At 42.3% G+C, this 24,716-nt stretch overlaps 1 protein-coding gene across 1 annotated transcript in view; it reads left to right on the top strand.

Annotated features, from left to right (window-relative positions):
* Nucleotides 1–24,716, top strand: part of LOC145339565 (metabotropic glutamate receptor 7-like) — a 699,067-nt gene that overhangs the window by 416,422 nt on the left and 257,929 nt on the right. The window contains exon 6 of the mRNA XM_080184058.1: nt 14,694–14,894. Coding sequence (XP_080040184.1) covers nt 14,694–14,894 — 201 coding nt within the window. The remainder of the gene's footprint in view (nt 1–14,693; nt 14,895–24,716) is intronic.

The following is a 24,716-nucleotide window of genomic DNA, read 5'->3' as shown; positions in this document are numbered from 1 at the left end:
AATACTGGCCTTGCCAGCGACACCCAGATCCCATCAAAGAAATTTAAAAAATCATAAAGACCACACTCAAAAAGGAATATTATGGCCACAATAACTCTTGGCTTCTCAGATGAACTGCCAATAAATAGAGTCAGATCTCTAATCTGAATAATTTTGAATGTACTCATTTTATGAGCACTGACATAGCCTTAAAGAATACACACCTAACTCTTTAACAGAAAATGAGTGAGAGTGAGAACCATAGAAACCACTGAACCATAGAAAAGTTATAGCACAAATGGAAAGCCACTCAATCCATCTTGTTCATGCCAGTTCATGGACACATAGGTGCCCCTTCTAATCCCACCTTTCTGCACTTGGCCCATAGCCCATTGTTCCAAACAATGCATATGTGGAGTCAAGAGGATGGCACCTCATTTGCAGTGGGCACATATGGACATTTTTGGCATCTCAACACTTTTGTTTTCTAACTGTGGATTCCCTCTGGTGTTATGGGAATTTATGGCAGGCGTAAAGGCAGGAATTTATTGCATTAGTAATGGAATCAATTCAGTGGAGCAGTGGGAGACATATTTATTGGTTTGATGGAAATGGCTCAGTAGATTCCCCCCATGATGTTATATAATCTTCCTGTCTTATTTATACGACTTATTGTCTGCAGCACCATGGGGAGATTGTCTAAGTGTATATGGTAATATATATGCACTTGGTACACAAATCTTCTTGCCTCTTTGGCTCGAGACCCCCGAGTTCATATAACTGAGGGCCAAGGTGTACATCATTTCTTTTTCATCTGTGTCAGTTGGTACTGCCTCAAGCACATGCAATTTTTCTTGCCATTTTTGGTCGATGACAAAGAGTAGCATAAATAGAAGTGTCTTTCAAATCAATAGCATAGAGTTACTACAGTGCAGAAAGGGCCATTCAGCTCAGCGAGTCTGCATGGACTCTGACACACCATCTTATTCAGATCCACGCCCCACTACCCTATCCCCGTAACCCCGTGTATATACCCGCTAATCCCCCTAACCCATAACTTGGGGCCATGGGGCAATTTTAGCATTGCAAATCCATATAACCTGTACATCTTTGGACTGTGGGAGGAAACTGGAGGACCTGGAGGAAACCCATGCAGACATGGATAGAACGTGCAAACTTCACACAGGCAGTGACCCAAGGCCAGATTTGAACCTCACACTGTGAGGTAGTAGTGCTGAACACTATGCCATCGTTCCACCTTCAATTCTGTTAACTTTAATAAGAAATTAGAGCTTTGATGTCATGATCTATGAATGGCTGCAAAAATCTTGCAATAAATTATGTTCATTCACGACACTGTCTCTCACTGTCCCAGATGGAACACAGTATTTGCATTTCTATTCAAGGTACACAAGTCATGTAATAATACATATACCAAATGGGAATACTCTAAAGAAAGCACTAAATTAAAAAAGTAGAAGCAGAAGTGACCCAAGTTTATATTCTAATCAACATCACTGACTTACTGCACACATTTTCTCCAAACTGCTCTGCTGCCTCCAAAGGACCATGCAGAGATTTTATGGAATATTTTCCACTAGTCTGTAGCTTCAACAACATTCAAGGAGCTCAACACCAAATTAGACGAGGCCCATCGAAGATCTATCAGGATATTGCCAAGAATGGGAACTTTAGTTATGAGCAAAGATTGTTTGGCTGGGGTTTTTCTTTGCAATATTGGACGCTGAAGAATGATTTAATTGAGACATATAAAATAACGAAGGTCTAGATAAATGTGGGTTGAAGGAATTTCTTCCCCTCAGCATTAACCAGGGAAAGAGATTTGATGTCCTTGGTAGAAGGTTTGGAGGACAGTTGAGCAACTTTTTTCACCCAGAGGATGATATGGGTCTGGAATCACTGTCTGAAAGGGCAGAGACCGTTATCATGGTTAAAAAGTACTTGAATATGCACTTGAGGCAGAAGTCTCACGGGTGAAGAGCTGAATTAGCTGGATAGCCCTTCTTTGGCTGGCATCATCCACCTGACCGGATGAATGGATCAACTCTGTGACAAAACAATCTGCCCAGTCAGTATTTCATTCATTGACTCAAACATGCACTTTCTCCAGCATTGGTGCAATGCTGTGGCATCACGTGCAACAGGAGACACTGCAACAATCGCCAAGGCTTCTTTGACAGAACCTCCAAAACCCATGAGTTCTACCATTCAAAAGGTTAAGATTAGCAGTTGCATGGGAACAGTGATGCAGTGGCTAGCAGTACTGCTTCACAGCGCCAGGGACCCAGGTTCAATTTCAACCTCAGGTTACTGTCTGTGTGGAGTTTGTTCATTCTCCTCATGTGCATGTGTTTCCTCTGGGTTCCTCCCATACTTCAAAGATGTGCGGGTTAGGTTGACTGGTCATGCTAAATTGACAGGGGATTAACAGGATAAATATGTGGGGCTGTGGGAGTAGGGCCTGGGTGGGATTGTGGTCAGTGCAGACTTGATAGGCACTGTAGGGATTCTATGATTCTGCAAACCTCCTACCTAAGTCTTGTGTGAGGACTTCTCTATGTGGACTGCAGTGATACAGGAAGAAAGCTCACTCTGCACCACCTTCGAGGGCCTCAGAGGATAGGCAATAAATAGTGGCCTGGCCCAAATCCTGAGAATGAATATGTAATTTTTAAAAAGAGGATAGGTCAGACCATTGGCATTTATATTGAGTACCACCTGATACATTTCACATCTTCCATCAAGGTCATTTGAGAATAGCTGCAATGGGCCACAGAAACTTAATTCATCTTTAAATTGTCGATTCAATTCAAAGTTCAAAAAAGATGTTGATTCTGATGATATTGTCGTCAAATTTATGTCACATATGTATGTTCTACAATGTGATCACCAATGTATGAGATACTTTACTGTGGTCACTACTCCATGGTGAGCAGGAAGTTCGGTACCATTGAGTCCAAAATTGTTCAGCCTAAAGTTAAGTTCAGTAATCATTGCTGAATGAACTCAAGTACAGGGAGCTGATCAGTGCCTTCTCAGTGTAAAATCCAGCATTAGAAACTATAATTTGACTCCATCTATCCCCTGAGAATAAATACACTCAGAATAAACTTCCCTAAAACTTCTCCACTGTCACCCCTCAATCTACAAATACTGAATTACTGGAAACTTTATGAAAAAATTACAGAATGTTGACTAGTCTGTAAACTAATTAGTCACATAAGTAATCTTTTGGAAGTTGAATGATATTAATTCATTGAACCGCTGACGTTTCTTAAAGGGAGAAAATATCCTTCATAATTGGTTAATTCTAACTGAAAAATTACATTTAAAATAGTTGGGATAAGAACTCATTACTTCAAGGAATTAATTTCTTAATATTGATGTACTCTTGAATTGCACAATTTATGATTAAAAAAACTAATCGAGTAGATGCAATTAATTTATAACATTTAATTGTTTATGACTTGCAATCTCAGTAAAATGCTAACTGCAATTTGTCAGCTACACTCGATAGTGTTCAATATCACAGAAAAAAAAATTGATTGTCCTGAACTTGTAGGAATTGACCTACAACTTGTCTTATCTGATTAAATCTTAAGATTTAAAATGTTCATTCATGATGGAGTTGAACTTTGGAACAATTCTGAGATGAGATTAATTGGAGTTAGTCATTTCCTAATGCCTGTGTTTTTTTTATATTTTCCCATTGCTAAGCATTTTTTTATGTTCCTACATTGAAGACACTAGAGAATTATAGAATCCCTACAGTGCAGAAGGAGACCATTCCATCTATCGAGTTTGCACCAACTTTCTAACAGAGCATCTCACCCAGGCCCACCCTATCCCCGTAAACCCACGCATTTACTATGACTAGTCCATCTAACCTATACATCTTGGGACAGTGAGGGACAATTTACCATGTTCAATCACCTTAACTTGCACATCTTTGAATCGTACGAGGAAACCAAAACAACCACCCAAGGAGGAAACCCACACAGACAGGGGAGAAAGTGCAAACTCTACGCATTTAGTCATCCAAGGCTGGAATCCAACCTAGGTCCCTGGCGCTGTTAGACAGCAGTGCTAAACATCATACCGCTGTGCCTCCACTACAAGAGGGTGGAATTTTCCGGCCTTTCCTGGCAGTGGATCTTGTGGTGTGGCCAAAGACAATCTCCGGCAGTGTGTTCCTTGGCAGCAGAATGGGTGAGCCACGAAAAGCAACACAGACATTGGTGGGATCAGAAGATCCCACTGGCAGCCCATTGATGAGCCGCCTCTGCTGCCAGAAAACATGATGTTTTGAGGGTGCAGGGTGGGGGGAGACAGTGGAAAATCTCATCCTCTTAATGCAAGTGATGAGTTGCATCCACACTTTGAGAGGTGGGTTACTCCCTTGCAGCAAACCCTTCCAATTCAAGTGCTGCAAAATACCTAAGGAAGGGGGAACCGTGAGCCTGGGTTCTGCCAAATGAATATGGGGCAACAAGTCATTGGCACATGCTCATTATTGCTTAATGCCCTCAATCAATGAAGCTCTGAAGTTGCTGTGGTCTCTGAGGAAGAAGGAACATGTGGAGACTGTTAACTAGATAAACATCTGGATCTGTCGGACTTTGACTTTAATGTCTGCCAAATACAACCATAAGGCAGTGTGACTGGAAAGCACTCCCGTGATGTAAAAAAATCAAATCTTTTAAGCATCTGACAACCAGAACAAAAGCTGGTGGGAAAGAAAGATCAAGGTGTTAATGTCTCCTGCAGACATTATGGCACTCTTGAGGAAGGCCTGGAGAGGTTGTCAGAAGCTGAAAAATGGACATCTGCCAATGACTCTGGGAAGTGTCCAAAATTATATACATATTCCTATTTGCCTTGCAAGTCAAGAAGTCCGATTTGTGCTGAGGTTATCGGTGCATGTAGTGATATTTCAATTTTCAGACATTATGCACTTAATATCTATCATTGTATTCCTTGCACAGTACAACCTGAACCATCTGGATTCCAAAGCACAATTGCACCAAAAGTCACTTACTCAAACAGAACTATAATATAAAGCACCAGCACAGGCAGGTAGCTCACTACAAGCTGAATGAGCTGCCAGTATAGAAGCACAGTGCAGACTGATGGACTGCAGTTGATGCTGCAAAGCTAATGAATGATTCCAATGATCTAAACACTGCCAAAGCAGAGTGGCTGACATGGAATCAACTTGTCGAAGCCTGAGGTTTATCTGATGTTCTGGCCAATGTTGTAGACAGGAGGCTGGATGGGATGGCAGCGCCAATCTCAAAGATATTGAGAGGATTCTCTGGCCTCCTGACCATGCGGTGAGAGGTGTCATTGCTGTTCACTGGCAGCAACGGGATTTCCCATTAACTGCACCCATGCCGCTGGGAAACCCACTGTGGGGTAGTGCTGTCACCGGACTAGAAGATCTTGCTGATGTGAACAGCTGGAGAACTCCAGACATTGCCTATTTTATTTGCTGCTCCCAAAGCAGTAACTTCAATTCTGAGGAGACTAAACACACTGGGTGAACAATTTTCACAACACCTTTGCTCAGTCCGCAAGTATGACCCGCAATCTTCCTGCCATTTTAACTTAGCATCTTGCTGTCATGCCAACATGTCCATCTTTGGCCTGCTTCAGTGAAAACCAACACAAACTGGAGGAGCAGCACCTCATCTTCCAGTTAGACACCTTTCAGTTCTCAGAATTTAACACTGAGTTTGGCAACTTCAGATCTTGAACTCTCTTCCTTTTTTTAAAAACAAAAGTCATACATAAATTTCCTCAATGCAGACACCAATCGCCAAACATCCCCACTAACAACCCCATCTTTGAATGACTTTCTGACTGCCCATTTGTCACCCTGACGATCCACCTGACTATCCACCAGCCACCTCCAACTTGTGCTGTAAAATGGGGCATGGTTTCACTTTCCCTGACAATCCTACATTACACCAAAGGAGTCCCAGAGCAGTTACACAGCACATTGCTCAGCAGGGTAGGGTCAGAAATCTAGGTGAGGTATGGGCAGCTCCAGACTAAGATAAGTAAAAAGGAATGGAATAGAAATCCAATGGTGTTTGCCACTCTGTGGGAAGATTAGGGCTAAGAGACACTGCTCCACAAAGCTCTGTTTGTTATATCTGACACAGCTTTCTTCGTGAAGGTGGCTTGTGTTCAGAGCCAGATTGATGCCTTGGGACAGATCTGTGTGAGCCACTTGGAATGCTCATTAATAATAGACTATGTAGGACATGAACAGGTCTCTGATTTTGCATTGTCATGGCACATGACAATTAATGCTATTTGTATGTACAGTTAGTTTAATTGTAGGTCTGAAGAACCCAAAAAACTGATTACTTAACCTGTCCAAATGAACCAAGACAAATTTGATGCACATTTTTTCTTGATAAGTAATATTTTAAAGCTTTTTTAAGCCAAGTGTGTCTTATTGTAATAGTTATTCTTTTTTCTTATTAAAATGGCAGGTATTGCTTCAAGGTTTATCTCTTTAATACAGTTTCTCAAATCAATAATTACCGAGCTAACTAATCCCTTCCCACAAATATTAAAGAGACTAATCTGTTCACCTGAAAAATGTTATTGCATAAATTGGGCAGCATTGCTTGAAAACGGGCATAGGGATTGTAAAATACCATTAACATACACCTATTGATTGCAGTACGGCTGTCTTGGTACTGCTTGCTTATTGAATGATGTCTGCGTAAGTGGTTGATAACTATGTTGTTCATTGAAGGAGATGGGAGTGTAGTGGTTATGTCACTGGACTAGGTGTTTAGCTCAGTTGGCTGAACAGCTGATTCGTGATGTAGAGCAACGTCAACAGCACAAGTTCGATTCCTGTACTGGTTGAGGTTGATCATGAAGGCCCTGCCTTCTCAACCTTGCCCTTCATCTGAGGTGTGGTGATTCTCAGGTTAGATCACCACCTGTCAGCTCTCCCGTTTAAGGGGGGAGCAGCTTATGGTCATCTGGACAATGACAACTTTACCTTTAGCTAAAGGAGCAAACCTGATGAGCCAAAAGGCCTAATTCTGCTTCTATATACAAAGAACAACCCAGCACGGGAAACAGGCCCTTCGGCCCAACAAGCCTGCGCCGCCACATCACCCTACACCTATTCTACCCTGCGTATCTACAAATAGAACCCCTGACTTAGCCAGATTCAGGGGAGAATAGTGTCAATTTGGTAAAACCAATCAGCCTAAGAGCACATCTTTGGGGTGTGGGAGGAAACCGGAGCGCCCGGAGGAAACCCACGCAACCACAGGGAGAATGCACAAACTCCCACAGACACAGGCCCAAATCCATGTATCTGCACAGCTAGCAGTGCTAGTCACCGAGCTGTTGCGGCGCCCGTCTACCGGTCCAGGATCAAGCACACACACTGACACGAAGTACTAGGCCACTCCCGGAACCTCCAGGAGCAGCCCACGCACGACCCACCGTGTGCATGCCCCTCGTTTGACAACGAGGTGGACCTCCACCTGCGGAATGAAAAGACAAAAACGTTAATCACAAGCCTGCCTTTCCGGTGTCTCCCGAGGTTCTAACCCTTATTCAATAACCCCTACCATAACCCTCCATCCTCGTTTCACTCATGTGCCTATCTAACTGAGCCTTAAACGAGTCCAACGTTCCCGCCTCCACCACCCCACTCGGTAGCGCGTTCCATACCCATATCTTATGGTCTAATGCTTTAGAAGGACAAGGGCAGCAGATGAATGGGAACATGACCACATCAAAGTTCCCAAACAAGCCACTCACCATTCTGGTTTGGAAAAATACCACTGTTCCTTCACTTTCACTGGGTTAGCATCCTGGAGTTCCCTCCCTAACTGCACAGTAGGTGTACCTACAGCACATTGACTGCAGCAGTTCAAGAAGGCAGCTCAGCAACACCTTCTCGAGGGCAACTAAGGATGGACAATATGTGCTGGCATAGCCAATTGAGCTAATGTCCCTTGAAATACTTAAAATAGTTCTCCCTCGGTACGTTGGGTGATATTCTGCTGGGGGGACTGCTTCTCTGACTCCTCCTTCCTCTTCCAGTAGCTTCACCTCAGTAAGATTTCTGATTCTCCCAGTCAAGCTATGTTGGAAGGGAATTTCCTATTAGTGCACACATGTCTGAGAACAACTGGTTGAATCAGAAGCCTTAAAGTCAGCAAAAAGGTCCTTCATCACCTATTGCAATAACTTCTGTGAATTGTTGAAACTTGAAACAATATGGGAAGCATCGAACACTTGTAGTACCAGAAAAAATCAACCAGCTACCAAGCTGTAAATAGTTAATAGTTCCCTTGGTGATGGAGAGTTGGAGGCCTTAAGCAAGCACGTTAATGAGATTGTTTAACTCCAATGGTATTTCTGCAATACATGTTGATAGATGTTCACACCTAAACAAAAATAGCATCCAGTGTGATTCACCTCAAAAATGCACTAGCGCGTCACAAATGCCGTTTCAGAGCTCCGAGGACAGTAACAAACTCAATTTCTCACTTGCTGTCTCAAGACGGGTCACAAAACTGCTATGTTTCAGATACTGATGGAAAGATTCAAACGCTATATCTCTTTTGGTGAAAAAAGAATGGTTTCTCTCTTATTTCTATGATAAGCTGTCATCCTATAATTGAGGACATTTTTCTGCTTTGGCCAGCGAGTAATCTGCCAGGATGAGGGGGAAGCAAACTTTCCCATTCTGATGTATTGGTGAAAATGAACCATATGCCAGGAATGCCTGCTGTAAAAGGGCACTTTATATGAATACGAAGAGGGCACTGAAGAGATTTTTTGGGATGGTTCCAAGGATACAGAATTAATGTGCAAATGAATGTAGAGAAGCTGAGGTTTGTTTACCACAGAGCAGGTCGGGCCAAGGGGAAATTCAATAGGAATGTTCAAAATCATGAAACGTTTAATTAAATAACTCGTGGAAAATGGTTTTAATGCCTGAAGAGTTGATAACTAGAGGACCCTGATAAAATGATTTGTGAAATCAGAGAATCAGTGGTGGCATAAGAAGAGTTTCATCATGGAACAATTGAATAAGATTTGGAATACTCTGGTTGGATGGAAGTAATAGATTTAAAAATAAACTGGATAGATTCTTCAAGGAGAAAAGAACTGAATAGATATGGGGAAAGAGTCACAGTAACTGAGCTCCTCTTCAAAAGATTGGGAATAGAGCTAATGGCCCAAAGGCCTGCTCCTGTTCTATACAATACCATGACTCTCTTTCTGTGAAAGGGGTTACCAAAAGCCATTGATTTTTTTCTTTTGGAGATATTGGGCCAGATTCTGCCACGAAAGTGAACAAATGTGGACTTGCGTTTGTCCAAAAACATCTTGCCACGTTTGCATGACACATTGCTGGAAGTGTCAAGCATTCAAATGGTGTGGCACACTCCACAGGGTCTCTGGAACCTGTATGAACAAGGAAAACAATCATGCATGTCTGTAACCAGTTTTAATGAAAAATCAATATTGGGGCATGATGAATCTGTGGACTAGGTTCAGAAAGTGAACTTAATGTCAAATTCTGTGCAGAAATTTAGATAACACAAGAAAGATTCGATTAAGAGAGAGATGAAAATGACAGAAAATGTAAGAAAAACCTTTCTGATCTTTATTAACATCTCTTATAATAACGAAAAGCTGACGGAATGAGACACCACACTTGTTAAAGTTAATTTTCAGTTTTCAGTACCAGAGAGGTGCTTTTCCAGTTAGTAAGATTTATGCCATTAACAAGACTTGACAAGGTCCAACATGTTGTATTAGTATTTCACACTATTTGATACATTTGAATGGGGAACCTGGTATTGAGATGCTGTTTTTGCACATTTTTTAAGAGGAGTTGTGCATACAGGTGCATGGGAACACTATCATCTGCAAGTTCTTCTCAAAGTCACACACCATCCTGACTTGGAACTATATAATGGCTCCTTCACTGTCACTAGATCAAAATCCTGGAACCCCATTCCTAATATCACTGTGGGTGTACCTACACCACATGGACAGCATGGGGTAATGCCTCATCCTGTCAACTTGGATATCGTTCTGTCTTTTATGGGGACCATGAATTGGATTCAATAAAAATTTGAAGAAAAAAATTGAGGTCCAAAGTCTGTAGCATCACAAAGCATCAATAATAACTGTAATTGACAGCTATCATTAATCCCTATGACTGTAATTCAAAGCAATAGCATAGAGGAAGTTTTAACAGAATCTAAGGAACAATATCATACTGATGTTAACCATCGTTACCTGGAGGCAATACGTAAGTGAATAGTTTATTTTGGAAATACATTTCTGCAAATTTACTGTGCACCTTTGCTCTCTGAAAGTTACTGTTGGGTGTGTGCATAAATAATGATGAGCACTTATGGCCCCTCCATTATCTTCAATACAACATTTTTGCCAAGAATTGCTAGGAAGTATAGTAAGAGACACAGCTTTATTACATGCCAACCTAAAACCACCTTCTTCAATTTAAAATTTCAGACATTGGAATTTTTTGTACTTGACAGATCTACAAATCTAAGCTGACAGATCCGTAAAGTTAATGAGAATTTTGAGGAACAGAACAAGTCCTATGCACCAAAACTCGAACCCTAAGTCCTTCTGTTTTCTCAGTGTCCTTGTAACTTGTCTCTACAAAATGTAAATCCATCATCCCCTGATTCTGTTTATACGTTCTCCTCTCATTAAAACAAATGGGCAGAAGTGGAAATGTCTGCCATTACATCTGTGTGAAACAGAGACATTTAAGATGGCAAATAGTTGGCACAGACTTTTTCTCTCGGAGTAGTTTGTAATTATTCCATTAATCTCTGCAGAGGATGCTGCAAATGCACAGCTAAGACAATAAGTGTCATAAAGATAAGAATAGGAAGAAAGATTTGGGTGCAATCCTTGGGGAGAATTGGGCATAAATCCTAGCGATTGCAATTGAAAAGTAATCCACTTTTGGAGTTGCTAAGATGTTATCTAACTGTATCTTCATTCTTTCTCATTGAAAATTAATGAAGGAATCTCAAATTTAGATTAGGCGACACTATTTAATGGAGGTTTTATTGGCTCAGATTTGGTTCTCTCTGACAACTGAGCCTCGTCAATTCGACATAATGTCTGAGACAAAAAGACAGGACATTAACAAATTGTGCTGCCAACTCTGCTGGTTACCAGTTGACTGTTACTGAATGATTTCATTCTCTTTTAATTGGCTTTAAATGTTTTATCTGTCACTTTCAAAGCTCTTCCAAATAAAACGCTGTGAATTCTGAAACTTGTCACAAGGCACACATTCAACTTTATTACTCTTCGACTTTCCTCATACTGCCTTCAATGTGCAACTGCACATTGTCATTTAATGGATCAAATGCAGAAATGTATTTCCAAAATAAACTATTCACTTACGTATTGCTTCCAGGTAACGATGGTGAACGTCAGTATGATATTGTTCCTTAGATTCTGTTAAAACTTCCTCTATGCTTCTGCTTTGAATTACTGTCATAGAAAGTAACATTAGCCGTTTTCCAACCTTCTGGCACTTCCCCGGAATCCAGCAACGTTTGGAAAATAACCACCAAGGCATCCACTATCACCTCCGCCATTTCTTTCAGAACCCTTGGATGCATTCCATCCGGTCCTGGGGACTTGTCCACAATCAGTCCCTCCAGTCTGTGTTACGCCGTTGTTTAAGAAGGGTGGCAGGCAAAAGGCAGGGAATTATAGGCCGGTTAGTTTAATGTCTGTTGTAGGTAAAATGTTGGAATCCTTCATCAAGGAGGAAATAGCGAGGCATCTTGAGGGGAATTGCTTGACTGACAAATTTATTGGAGTTCTATGAGGATGTGCCTAGGGCGGTGGATAGAGGAGAGCCGGTGGATGTGGTCAGTCTTGATTTTCAGAAGGCGTTTGACAAGGTACCTCACAAGAGGTTATTGCAGAAGGTAAGGGGGCATGGAGTTGGAGGTAGGGTGTGAGCGTGGATAGAGGATTGGTTGTCAAATAGGAGGCAGAGAGTGGGGGTCAATGGGTGCTATTCGGATTGGCGGTTGGTGACTAGTGGAGTGCCCCAGGGGTCGGTGCTGGGGCCTCAGCTATTTACCATTTATATAGATGATCTGGAGGAGGGAACCGAGTGTATGGTGTCGAAATTTGCTGATGACACCAAGATTGGTGGAATGGCAAATTGCGCGGAGGGTGTGGAGAGTCTGCAGAAGGATCTAGATAGGCTGGTCGAATGGGCCAGGAACTGGCAAATGGAATTTAATGTTGACAAGTGCGAGGTGGTCCACTTTGGTAGGAATAATGGTAGGAAGGGCTATTGCTTACGTGGCGAAAAACTGCAGCAGGCGATGGTGCAGAGGGACCTCGGGGTCCTTGTGCATGAGTCGCAAAAACCCAGCCTGCAGGTGTGGCAGGTGGTCAGGAAGGCTAATGGGATGCTGGCCTTCATAGCGAGGGGGATTGAATATAAAAGTAGGGAGGTCTTGCTGCAGCTGTATAGGGCATTGGTGAGGCCGCAGCTGGAGTACTGTGTGCAGTTTTGGTCGCCGTACTTACGCAAGGATATTTTGGCCTTGGAGGGAGTGCAGAGGAGGTTTACTAGGCTGATACCGGAGTTGAGGGGGTTGAGCTATGAGGAGAGGCTGAATAAGCTAGGCTTGTACTCGTTAGAGTTTAGAAGAATGAGGGGAGATCTCATTGAGACATATAAGATGATGAATGGGATGGATTGGGTAGAGGTGGAGAGACTCTTCCCGCTCAGAAAGGACAGTAGGACTAGAGGGCACAGCCTCAAGATAAAGGGGGGGCGGTTTAGAACAGAGTTGAGGAGGAACTTCTTCACTCAAAGGGTGGTGAATCTCTGGAATTCTCTGCCCGTTGGAGGTGGTGGAGGCTGCCTCGCTAAATATTTTTAAGACGCAGGTTGATGGGTTTTTGATAAGTGAGAGAACTAAGGGTTATGGGGAGAGGGCGGGAATGTGGAACTGAGCCACGACAGATCAGCCATGATCTTATTGAATGGCGGGGCAGGCTCGAAGGGCTAGATGGCCTACTCCTGCTCCTATTTCTTATGTTCTTATGTAAAGTAATGATAGCTGTCAATTACAGCTATTATTGATGCTTTGTGATGCTACAAACTTGTGGACCTTAATTTTTTTTCCTTCAAATTTTTATTGAATCCAATTTGTGGTCCCAACAAAAGAGAGAAACGAGATCCAAGTTGACAGGATGAGGCATGCTGTCCATGTGGTGTAGGTTCACCCACAATGATATTAGGGAGGGGGTTCCAGGATTTTGATTCAGTGACAGTGAAGGGCCATTATATAGTTCGAAGTCAGCATGGTGTGTGACTTTGAGAGGAACTTGCAGTTGATAGTGTTCTCATGCACCTGCCCTAGTCCTGTTAGGTGGTATTGTGCTTGGGTTTGTAAGGTGCTGTCAAAAGAGCCTTGGTGAGTTGCTGCAGCACATCTTGTAGATGGTACACATTACTGTCACTGTGCATTGTTGGTGGAGGAAGTGGATAGGGTGCTAAACTAGTAGACTGCTTTATCCTGGATGCTGTCAAGTTTCCTGAGTGTTAGGGATCTGCACTCATCCAGGTAAATGGAAATTATTCCATCACGCTCCCGACTTGTGCCATGTAGATGGTGGACTGGCGCGTGGGAGTGGACAGGCCCGGGTGCATGGGAGTTAGGAGATGAGTCACTCTCCACAGGATTCCCCAACCTCTGACCTGCTCCTGGAGCCACAATATTTCTGCCACTGATCCAGCTCAGTTTCTGGTCAATGGTAACCCTAGGGTGTTGATAGTGGGGGTTTCAGTGATGGCAATGCCATTGAATGTTAAGGTGAGGTGGTTGGATTCTCTCTTGTTGGAGATGATATTGCCTGGAAGTTGTGTGGCACAAATGTTGCTTGCCATGTATCAGCCCAAAACTGAAGCTTGTCCAGGTCTTGCTGCATATAGCCATGGACTGCATTCTGAGGTAAACATAGAATTCCTACAGTGCAGAAGGAGGCCATTCAGCCCATCAAATCTGCACCGACCACAGTCCCACAGAGGCTCTATTCCCGTAACCCCACATATTTACCCTGCTAATCTCCCTGAAAGTAAAGAACAATTTATCATGACTAATCGACCTAATCCGCACATCTTTGGACTATGGGAGGAAACCAGAGCACCTGGAGGAAACCCACATAGACACAGGGAAATGTGCAAACTCCATACAGACAGTGACCCAAGGCCGAAATTGAACCGGGGTCCCTGTGAGACAGCAGTGCTAACCACTGCGCCAAGCCAAAGATTTTATGTGAACATTTTATACGTTTTATGTGATTAGAATATAGTCTTTATAGAGCACTAGATTCCGGCAGCAATGATGGTGGATTAATGCTTAATGACTTCTTGTTACATTCCCTGTCTACTCTTTCAGGTCTTAATCATTTCAATAAATGACTTGACATTTTTACTAAAAAAAGGGAACCGAGGAATGTCGTATTAATAAAAATCTGTCCACTAATATCACTCATTACTTTCAAGGCTAAGGATATTATTTTAATGACCATTTAGGTAATAACTTTGTAATAATTAATTTGCACTGTTGAATTTCCATCCCCTATCCCCCACCCTACCCCAGGAGAGGAGAGGATTGGAACACACTCTCAATACCAACAGGAGGGTAAAGTTCAATTTGTGATTGACGCTGTATATGCCATGGCCCACGCTCTGCACAACATGCACAAAGTTCTGTGCCCAGGCTACACTGGCATCTGCCCTGCGATGGACCCGATTAATGGAGACGACCTCCTGGGATACATCCGTAATATACATTTTAATGGTAAGCTTGATGATTTTACCTTGTTGGAGAAATGGGTAACTGTTGATTATTTATGTATTTTTCGGTGCTCAATTGCATTGACGTGTAAAAGAAGCTGCAAAAATCAAGTGGTCATTTTTTTCTGACTTAACTGTAAATTGAGCAATTATTCTGCAGCAAATTTTGTTTGACTCTCAGGTGCTTCTCGGCACAACTTTAATAGAACAATCAGTGGTTTCTGCCCAAATTGTCAAATCGGTAAGTGATTTTGTTACCTCCAGGGAACTGGCTTCATTTAATTCACAAGGAAACACTCTGGGGACTTAATTTGAGATCTGCGATGCACTTTGAAATGAAGTCTGCCTGTCCTTAAAATGAGCTTTATTGTGCTGCAAGGATGGGAAAATTTACCTTAATAACCACCTTTTGATGTTTGGATAGATGTAACCAAAGTGTGCGTTGATCCCATTTAATCTTTAAGTGTGGGGAAGATGCATTAATATGTCCCGACTCACAAAAGCAATAGCGAATGGGAAATGGAGTGGAAACCTGTACGTTGGTATTTTAGTGCGAGGTTAAGTAAGTTGGAGACTGGTGGGCTGTGCAATGAGACGGCGCATCGTTCAAGGCACTTTCCCATGAAAGCCCAGTCAGCAGATAGGGAAATAAGCTGAGTGATGCCTTGTGTAATTCCAATCTTGGCAAGCATTTTACTAAATTAAAAGTGGAAAGAAATCCAACCTCAGAAAATGCAACTTTCTAGTCAACCTGAAGGTTAACCCCCTTGCTAATCTCTGTCCCGTACTTTCAAGTTTTTTTACTCCTGCATCCCAATAATGATGTCGCTGACATTTTCCAGACCTCGGACTAATTTTTTTTCAGATCTGTTTGTCAGCTATTGTGAAGTGAAGGCCAACAGGGCACCATATAACCTTTCCCTTATTGTTAAAAGAAAAATCAGGAAGCAGCATGGAATCGAGAGATCTGTTATTACAAGTAACATTGCTGTCATGGAAACAGCAAAAAATGAACCACCCGTAACCAAGAATGTTATTGTGACTACTGATGATGAGGTCACTTTGAAAAGAGACCATCGATTATTCATTATAAAGAAAGGCTAATGCACATATGTATGTACCCATATCAAAACACAACACTTCCAGTAGTCTAAGTGTGCATTTACACCACAACTTTGGCTATCAACTAAAGTTGTAATGCCTTTTAAAAATTGAGGCCCAATCTGTCTCTGGAGCGAGACTCAGAATCACAGAATTGTTGCGGCCCATTATGTCTGCACCAGCTCTCCAAATGAGCATCACGACTTTGCATCATTCTTCTGCCTTTTCCCTGTGCCTCTGCACATTGTTGCTACTCAAGTAATCATCTAATGCCCTCTTGAATACCTTGATTGAACCAATCCCCACCATTATCCCAGGCAGTGCATTCCAGTCCCTAATCACTAGTTGTGTGACTTTTTTTTCCTCATTTGCTTCTTCTGTAAATCACTTTAAATCTGTGCCCTCTCATTCTTGATTCTTTTTACAAGCGGCAACAGTTTCTCCCAACTATTCTGTACAGCCCTCTCACGATTTCTATTTAATTTCCTCTTAGCTGCCTTTTCTCCAAGGAGAACAGTCCCAATTTCTCCAATCTATTCTTGTAACTGAAGTTTCTCATCCCTGGAACTATTCTTACAATGCCCTTCTGCATTCTCTCCAATATGTTGACAACCTTCCTATAATAAGGCACTCAGACCTGTACATAATATTCCAGCTGAGGTCAAACTAGTGTCCTGTATATGTTCAGCAGAAGTACTTTATGCCCCTATTAATAAAACCCAAGATAACTCACGTTCTGCACGTTCTCCCCATGTCGGCGTGGGTTTCCTCCAGGTGCTCCAGTTTCTTCCCACAGTCCAAAGATGTGCAGTTTAGCTGGATTGGCCATGCTAAATTCTCCCTCTGTGTATCCGAACAGGCAGCGGAGTGTGGCGACTAGGGGATTGTCACAGTAACTTCATTGAAGTGTTGATGTAAGCCCACTTAAATAAACTTAAACTTAAACAATGTGTATTAATGCTGTCTCCATCTGTTCTGCATAAATCATCTTCACACGCACCCAGGTCCTTGTGCTCCTGCAACCCCTTTAAGAATTTTACCCTTTGTTTAATATTGTGTCTCCATGTTCCTTCTATCAAAATGCATCACCTCACTTCTCCTCATTGAGCTTCATCTACCACTCAATGGGGGGATAATCTCACACCCCTCCTGTCTGACACGGAACATGGAATAGAAATCAAATGTGGGCCCAGGCAAATATAAAAAGGGTCCCTTGATATTAATAGTCATGGTACCTGCATATTGTTAACTGCACTCTAAATAGCCCTCTGATGAGAGTATGTACCTTGTTGCAATTACAAGGTCTTTGATATTGCTTCTGTCAATCTCTGATAGGAGTATTCTGACCAGGTCATAAAACTAGCCAATTAGTATCACAAAAATTAGTGTGTTCTTTTGGACATAATAGATACTTGCAGTATTTGTTTGTAGTTAATTTAAATATAGTTTAATAAATAACAGTTTAGGTGAGATCCTCTCCCAGTCTGTACATTACTGTATACAGTATTGATCCCCAGCAAAGTCAGAGGTACATTGCTGTGCTAAAGTACAGCAGCTAAACCAGTAACACACTTTCAACAAAAACGAAATCAAAAACAAGAGATGAGGAAGTCTAAATTAGAGTGTGTTACAATCCTGGTTAGTGTTATTGCTGGACAGGAACATCCTAGAATGGAACCCTTGCTCAAAAGATCGTAACTTTTACTTTTGAATAAAATGTGGAAGGATTAGATTATAATACGGTATTCCTTTACTTCTTCCCTAGCGTTACAAATGTGTACAGTATTTAAGGTTAATAACAAATTACAAGGCAAAATTTAAACTACTGTAATCTCTGTAATACAATGTCCTTTTAAACATATAGAATGGTTGCATCAAAACACATACTCCACTCAGAACTCAAGTTAGCCTCGATGGATTTCTCCTCCGAATCCCCCCAGATGTTGTCGCATGAGAGTTTCCAAACTCCTAAAAAACATGCTTTAAAATCTTCTTTCACACAATGTTTTCCATCAGTCGTTTTCTGTCTGAAATCCAGTCCAGATTTTCCAAATGACCCTTTTAAACAAAATTTCCAGTCCACTTTTAATAGAATCCAGCATCCAGAATTTTCTACTCCCCCTTCAAAATTTTGTTGTCTTAATTTTGTATGAATGGTCCACAATTCATCTAACTATTGACTCACAGACTGTATGTATATGGCATCAAACTTTTGAATTACCACTGAAGTCTGCTTTCCCGTTTTAACTCTGGTCATTGTAACTGTCTCTTTCAAACACAACACTGTCTGCTTTCCCCTTGAATTCTCCTTGGCCTCTAGTCTGTTAACTTCAGTCTTCAGAAGATATTCTCTGTCTCAGTTTACTAGTAAACTGGATATATCTGGTTCTTTGGGAAGTCTGCCTCTTTGCAGCACCTTGTACTGTCCAGTCTTTCCTCTGACTGAGTTGAGAGATATTTACTCCCTGGTGTCCTATCTTCAACTGCCCTGGCTTCTAGTTAAACTAAGAACAAAACTACTTCCTACCTTAAAAAGCCCTCAGTTGCTAAGCTACAACTGCTAATTCTGTTGGTCTCAAAGGCTTCGTGCCATAACCCCTTCTAAGCCAATAGAAACACAGTTGCAACTGAACCAACCCCTACATGTACCTTTGTCCAGCTTGAATCTAACTAGAGGTTTTACCCTTCCTTGCATTGAAAAAGTGAATTGAACCCACTTAGAACTATATCTTATTTCTAATGTTTACCAGTATAAATATAAATCCCCTCAAGCTACCCTTATTTTTCTATCAAGAGAAAGCAGTGGATCTCTTTTCAGCCCTTATCCATTCCTCTGTAGATAGCTGAATCCAAACAGGAGAAATGATTTGTGAAGGAACATTCTTAGTTGGTACGCTTAAATAATGTGGATGTTTGGATTCTGAATCTAACCAGAATTAACTGACTGATACATAGCTGAACGATTGTTGGGTTGCCAGTGAACATTTAATTAACATCATAGAATCCCTGCAGTACAGCACTACTTCCTACCCCATTTGGGCCATTGAGTTTGTGCTGAGCGCAATCCCACCAGGTCCTATTTGCGTAACCCCTGCTCATCCCCCTGACACTACGGTTAATTTAGTATGGCCAATCAACCTATCCAGCACATCTTTGGACTGTGGAGGAAACTGGTGCACCCTGAGGAATCCCATGCAGATATGGGGGAAAAGAAATGCAAACTCCACACAGACAGTGACCCAAGGCAGGAATTGAACCTGGGTCCCTGGCACTGTGAGGCAGCAATACCAACAACTGTGCCACCATTTCCACCCTGGTCATTTGATGCATACCAATCCTTCTTTGAATCATTAGATATCAAATGAAAAACTTTGCAACTGTTCACAGGTTGTATTTACATTTTTGATAAATTGATACAGAGGAGAGGTTAAATGCATTCCTTATGCCAGTTATGCTTAAATCCATTAGGATGCAAGCCAATTTTATTGACACTAGGTAACACCTTGACCTTGGCACTGCCTTGACCAAATAAAGATCCACATCTTACTTAGTTCTCACTTAACCAGTCAATGTCTTGTTGAGACATAATTGGATTAGTGCTGAAGGTAACTGATAAACTTGCATACCAATCTTGGCTTACATTCTGCTGACTCTCATGGCTCAATAATGATGTAAACAATTAGGTAAGAACATTTTCATCAAAAGGGCTGCATCTTGCTGCCCTGAGGCATCTAGCAATGCATACAAATAGTTGGATGTTTTCCTGCACCTTGCAACTCATAACATTTGGTGCCATAATTTATCAAAAATGCAAACTGACAAGAGGAGCGGGATATTTGGTGACCTGAGCAAATGTCAGAGTTAACAATCCACCTCTTTACTAATGAGGTTTGAGGATTGGAAAAGAAACAGTAACAATAGAGAAGGAGAGTGAACTAGAATCACAACAAGTACAGAGGACAAATAAAGAGAGAATGTATAATTGATTTGATTTGATTTATTATTGTCACATGTATTAACGTACAGTGAAAAGTATTGTTTCTTGTGCAGTATAAGAGAAAGCATACCATTCATAGAGAAGGAAACGAGAGAGTTACAGTTGTAGCTAGGGTGTAGAGAAAGATCAATTAAAGCAAGGTAGGTCCATTCAAAAGTCCATCAGCAGCAGGGAAGAAGCTGTTCTTGACTTGGTTGGTACGTGACCTCAGACTTATGTATCTTATTCCTGAAGAAAGAAGACGAAAGAGAAAATGTCCAGGGTGCAAGGGGTCCTTAATAATGCTGGCTGCTTTGCCAAGGCAGCGGGAAGTGTAGATAGACTCAATGGATGGGAGGCTGGTTTGTGTGATGGAATGGGCTACATTCATGACCTTTTGTAGTTCCTTGCGGTCTTGGGCAAAGCAGGAGCCATACCAAGCTGTGATACAACCAGAAAGAATGCTTTCTATGCTGCATCTGTTGGTGGGAGCACTGACTGACTTGCCAAATTTCCTTAGTCTTCTCTGAAAAAATAGAGGCATTGGGGGGCTTTCTTAACAATAGTGTCAGGGGCGGGGGGTGGGGGCAGAACAGGTTGTTGGTGATCTGGGCATCTAAGCTCTTGACTTTTTCTACTTATGCCCCTGTCTACATCAATGGGGCATGTTCTCCTTTACGCTTCCTAAAAGTCAATGACAATCTCCTTTGTTTTGTTGACATCGAGGGAGAGATTATTGTTGCCGCACCAGTTCACCAGATTCTCTATCTCATTCTTATGTCTCGTCATTGTTTGAGATCCAATCCACTACGGTAGTGTCGACAGTAAACTTGAAAATCAAATAGGAGAGGAATTTGGCCATGCAGTCATAGGTGTATAAGGAGTATAGTAGGGGGCTGAGAACACAGCCTTGTGGGGCACTGGTGTTGAGGATTATCGTGGAGGATGTGTGTTGCCTTTCCTTACTGATTGTTGTCTGTGAGTTAGGAAGTTCAGGATCCAGTTACAGAAGGAGGTGCCAAGGGCCAGGCCATGGAGTTTGGAGATGAGTTTTGTGGGAATAATGGTGTTGAAGGCTGAACTGTAGTCAGTAAATAGGAGTCTGACATAGGTTACTTTGTTGCGACCAACTTGAACAAGTATGCCACTACAGTAACTGACTTCATTAGTAAGTGTATAGAAGACTGTGTGCCAAAGAAGCAAATCCGTGTCTACCCCAACCGGAAACCATGGATGAACAGGGATATCCACTGCTGGCTGAAATCCAAGTCTGAGGCGTTTAAGTCAGGTGATGTTGACTTATACAAGAAAGTCAGATACAATCTAAGGAGATCCATCAAAGATGCCAAAAGACGGTATCAGACCAAGTTAGAGTCCCAGGCTAGCCACACAGACCCCACCAACTATGCTGCAAAACGTAACAGGCTACAAGATGAAGGCATGTAAAATCGCCAGCTCCAACGCACCTCTCCCTGATGAGCTCAATGCATTATACGCCCGTTTTGAGCAAGAGATCAATGAGAGCATGCCCTCCACCCTGGAAGCCCTGGATGAACCTGTATCGGGGGTCACCACTGCAGATGTCAGAGCATCTTTCTTGAAGGTCAACCCATAGAAAGCAACTGGGTCAGATGGGGTACCCAGACGTGCACTCAAATCCTATGTGGATCAGCTAGCGGGAGTATTCACAAACATCTTCAATGTCTCTTTACAACAATCTGAGGTCCCAATCTGCTTTAAGAAGATGACCGTCATCCTGGTACCTAAGAAAAACCAAGCAGCGTGCCTTAATGGCTATCAGCTTGTGGCTCTGACATCCATCATTATAAAGTTCTTCGAAAGGTTAGTCATGGCACGAATCAATTCCAGCCTCCCGGACTACCTGGATCCACTACGGTTTGCCTACTGCTGCAACAGGCCCACAGCAGACGCCATTTCCCTGGACCTGCACTCAACCCTGGATTGGTTTAAGGGGGAGAGGAAAGGAAAAGCACGCAAAAAGATCAAACATTGATGCTTTTTTATATCTCAAGTAACAATTCACTACCTAAAGGAATCATAGGGGGCAATTTTGAGCCTGCACACTTAGTCTGCAAGAATGGCAGCACTCAATCCAGGGAGCATGAATTTCCGAGTTCTGGTCTTACTGGCTCCTTGCTGGTACAATGGTATGAAGCACGTCGTGGGGCCACAGGAAGCTCATTTTAATGTTCCTCCATTTAAGAAGGGCAGAAGAGACAATCTGGGAAATTACAGGCCTATGAGCCTTACATTAGTGGTGGGGAAATTATTGGAGGAGATTCTTAGGAACAGGATAGAACATTACAGTGCAGAAACAGGCCCTGCGGCCCATTGAGTCTGCACTGACCACAATCCCACCGAGGCCCTACCCCGCCATATCCCTACACGTTTACCCGCTAATCCCTCTAACCTACACGACCCAAGACACTAAGGGGCAATTTTAGCATGGCCAATCAACCTAACCCGCACATCTTTGGACTGTGGGAGGAAACCGGAGCGTCCGGAGGAAACCCACACAGACAGTGACCCGAACCGGGGATCGAACCCAGGTCCCTGGAACTGTGAAGCAGCAGTGCTAAGCACTGTGCCGCCCTCACATCTAGAAGAGAATAGGCTTAGTAGTGATGGGCAGCATGGTTTTGTTAAGGGGAGGTTGTGTCTCTCAAACTTGTTTGAGTTCTTTGAGGAAATGACAAGAAGAGTTGACCTGCAGAGCAGTGGATGTTGTATACATGGACTTTAGTAAAGCTTTCGCTAAGGATCCTCATGGCAATCTGATACAGAGGGTGAAGTCATGTGGGATCCGAGGTGAGCTGGTCAGATGGATAAAAAAGTGATTTGGCATAGAAAGCAGAGAGTAACAGTGGTAGAGTACTTTTCTAACAGGAGGTCTGTAACAAGTGATGTTCCACAAGGACCAGTGCTGGAGCCTTATATATATGAATGATTTGCAGGAAATGTAGGTGGTCTGATTTAGTAAATTTGCAGACGATACAAAAATTTGGGGATTAGCGGGTAATGAGGATTGTCAGAGGATACAGTAGGATATGAATTTGCTGGAGACCTGGGCCAAATGGTGGAAATGGAATTTAACCCAGGCAAATATGAAGTGATGTGATTTGGAAGCTCTACTACAGAAGGAAAGTATACAGTAAATGGTAGAGCCCTTAGAAATATTAGTATACAGAGGGATCTGGGAATGCAGATTCACAGTTCCTCGAAGGTGGCAACTCAGGTGGACAAGGTGGTCAAGAAGGCATAGGGAATGCTGGCCTACAGTCGGAGCACTGAGCATAGGAATTGGAAAATCAAGTTGCAGCTGTACAAGACTTTGGTTAGGCTGCATTTAGGGTATTGTATTCAGTTCTGGTCTCCACATTACTGGAAGGACGTTGATGCATTGGAAAAGGTGCAGAAGAGATTTAGCAGGATGTTGCCTGGTTTGGAGGATACGGACTATGAAGAAAGTTGAACAAACTTGGATTGTTTTCATTGGAGGATGAGGGGGGGATGTGATAGAGGTTTACAAGATTATAACAGGCTTGGATAGAATGGATAGTCAGAGTCTTTTTCCCAGGCTCAAAGGGTCAGTCACTCAGGAGCATAAGTTGAGTGAGAGGGGGAAAGTTTAAAAAAGATGTCAGGGCACATTTTTCACATATAGGGTGGTGATTGCCTGGAACGTGCTGCCGAAGGAGGTGGTGCAGGCAAATTTTGTAACAATGTTCATGAGACATCTAAATAGGCAGGGCATAGAGGAATATGGACCACATAGAGGCAAGAAAATATTAGATTAGAGAGGCAGAATTGGTGGGCCAAAGGGCCTTTTCCTGTGCTGTACTGTTCTTTGTTCATTGTCTTGCCAGTACAAACAAAACTAAGCAAGTCAAAATGCCCATGTGTCACTTGACAAAGGCATAGGCAAAACTAAATAAAAAGGGCTTGAATTGGTTTGAAATTTTGAATGTTTACAAAATAACTCTTAGCAGCCCACATCAAATCTCTTCATATTCTGCCTTTGAGCTGAACAATCATTTTAAATTGCTTTGCTTTAGAACTGAGGTTACTGTGAACAATTGGTTATTCTTCAAGCGAGAGTGGAAAGTTTTACCCTATTCAATAAAAATCACCGGAACACACTTTCTGCAATTTACTTTACTTGTTGGAATAGCTTTCTGTGATCTCCTAGTGGTGCTTACAAGTTAGTTATTGAAAATAAAAACAAATAATGCAAATGCTAAAACCAGAAGGTCAAAGAGACCTACCTCATTTGTGCTCATCCGAGCAGTCTGTCACACAGCACTCCGAGCTAGATCTTGAACATTAGTTTTCCCTCTTGGAATCTTCGTTGAGAGAAAGAATCATTCCCTAAGAAGGCAGCAAGGGTAGGAGGAGAAAAAGCAAATGAAAGTAGCTGAAGTTTGAAGATTAAAATGAAAGTCTATGCTCTTGATCAAATTAATTGGGGGAAACTAGGCAATTTAGCTACTACGCTACAAAGCATTGCAGGTACTCTACATTGCCATTATGCTCTTGATCTTCTGCAGTGTCTGTATCTTATTTCCATGCTAAAATTGGGACACAAGGGCAGGCATGTTGAAAGGCTTGGAATTTTGTGGGAGTAACTCACCTCCTAACTTCCCATGCCCAACATCTATAAGCCGAGGAGTATGAAGGAATACTTCTCATTTACCTGGATGAATGCAGCTCCAACAATAATCCAAAGAC

Source organism: Carcharhinus amblyrhynchos, chromosome 3 (assembly GCF_965287045.1).
Source record: "Carcharhinus amblyrhynchos chromosome 3, sCarAmb.v2.hapA, whole genome shotgun sequence".
NCBI classification, from domain to species: domain Eukaryota; kingdom Metazoa; phylum Chordata; class Chondrichthyes; order Carcharhiniformes; family Carcharhinidae; genus Carcharhinus; species Carcharhinus amblyrhynchos.
This window is presented reverse-complemented; position numbering and strand designations above follow the sequence as displayed.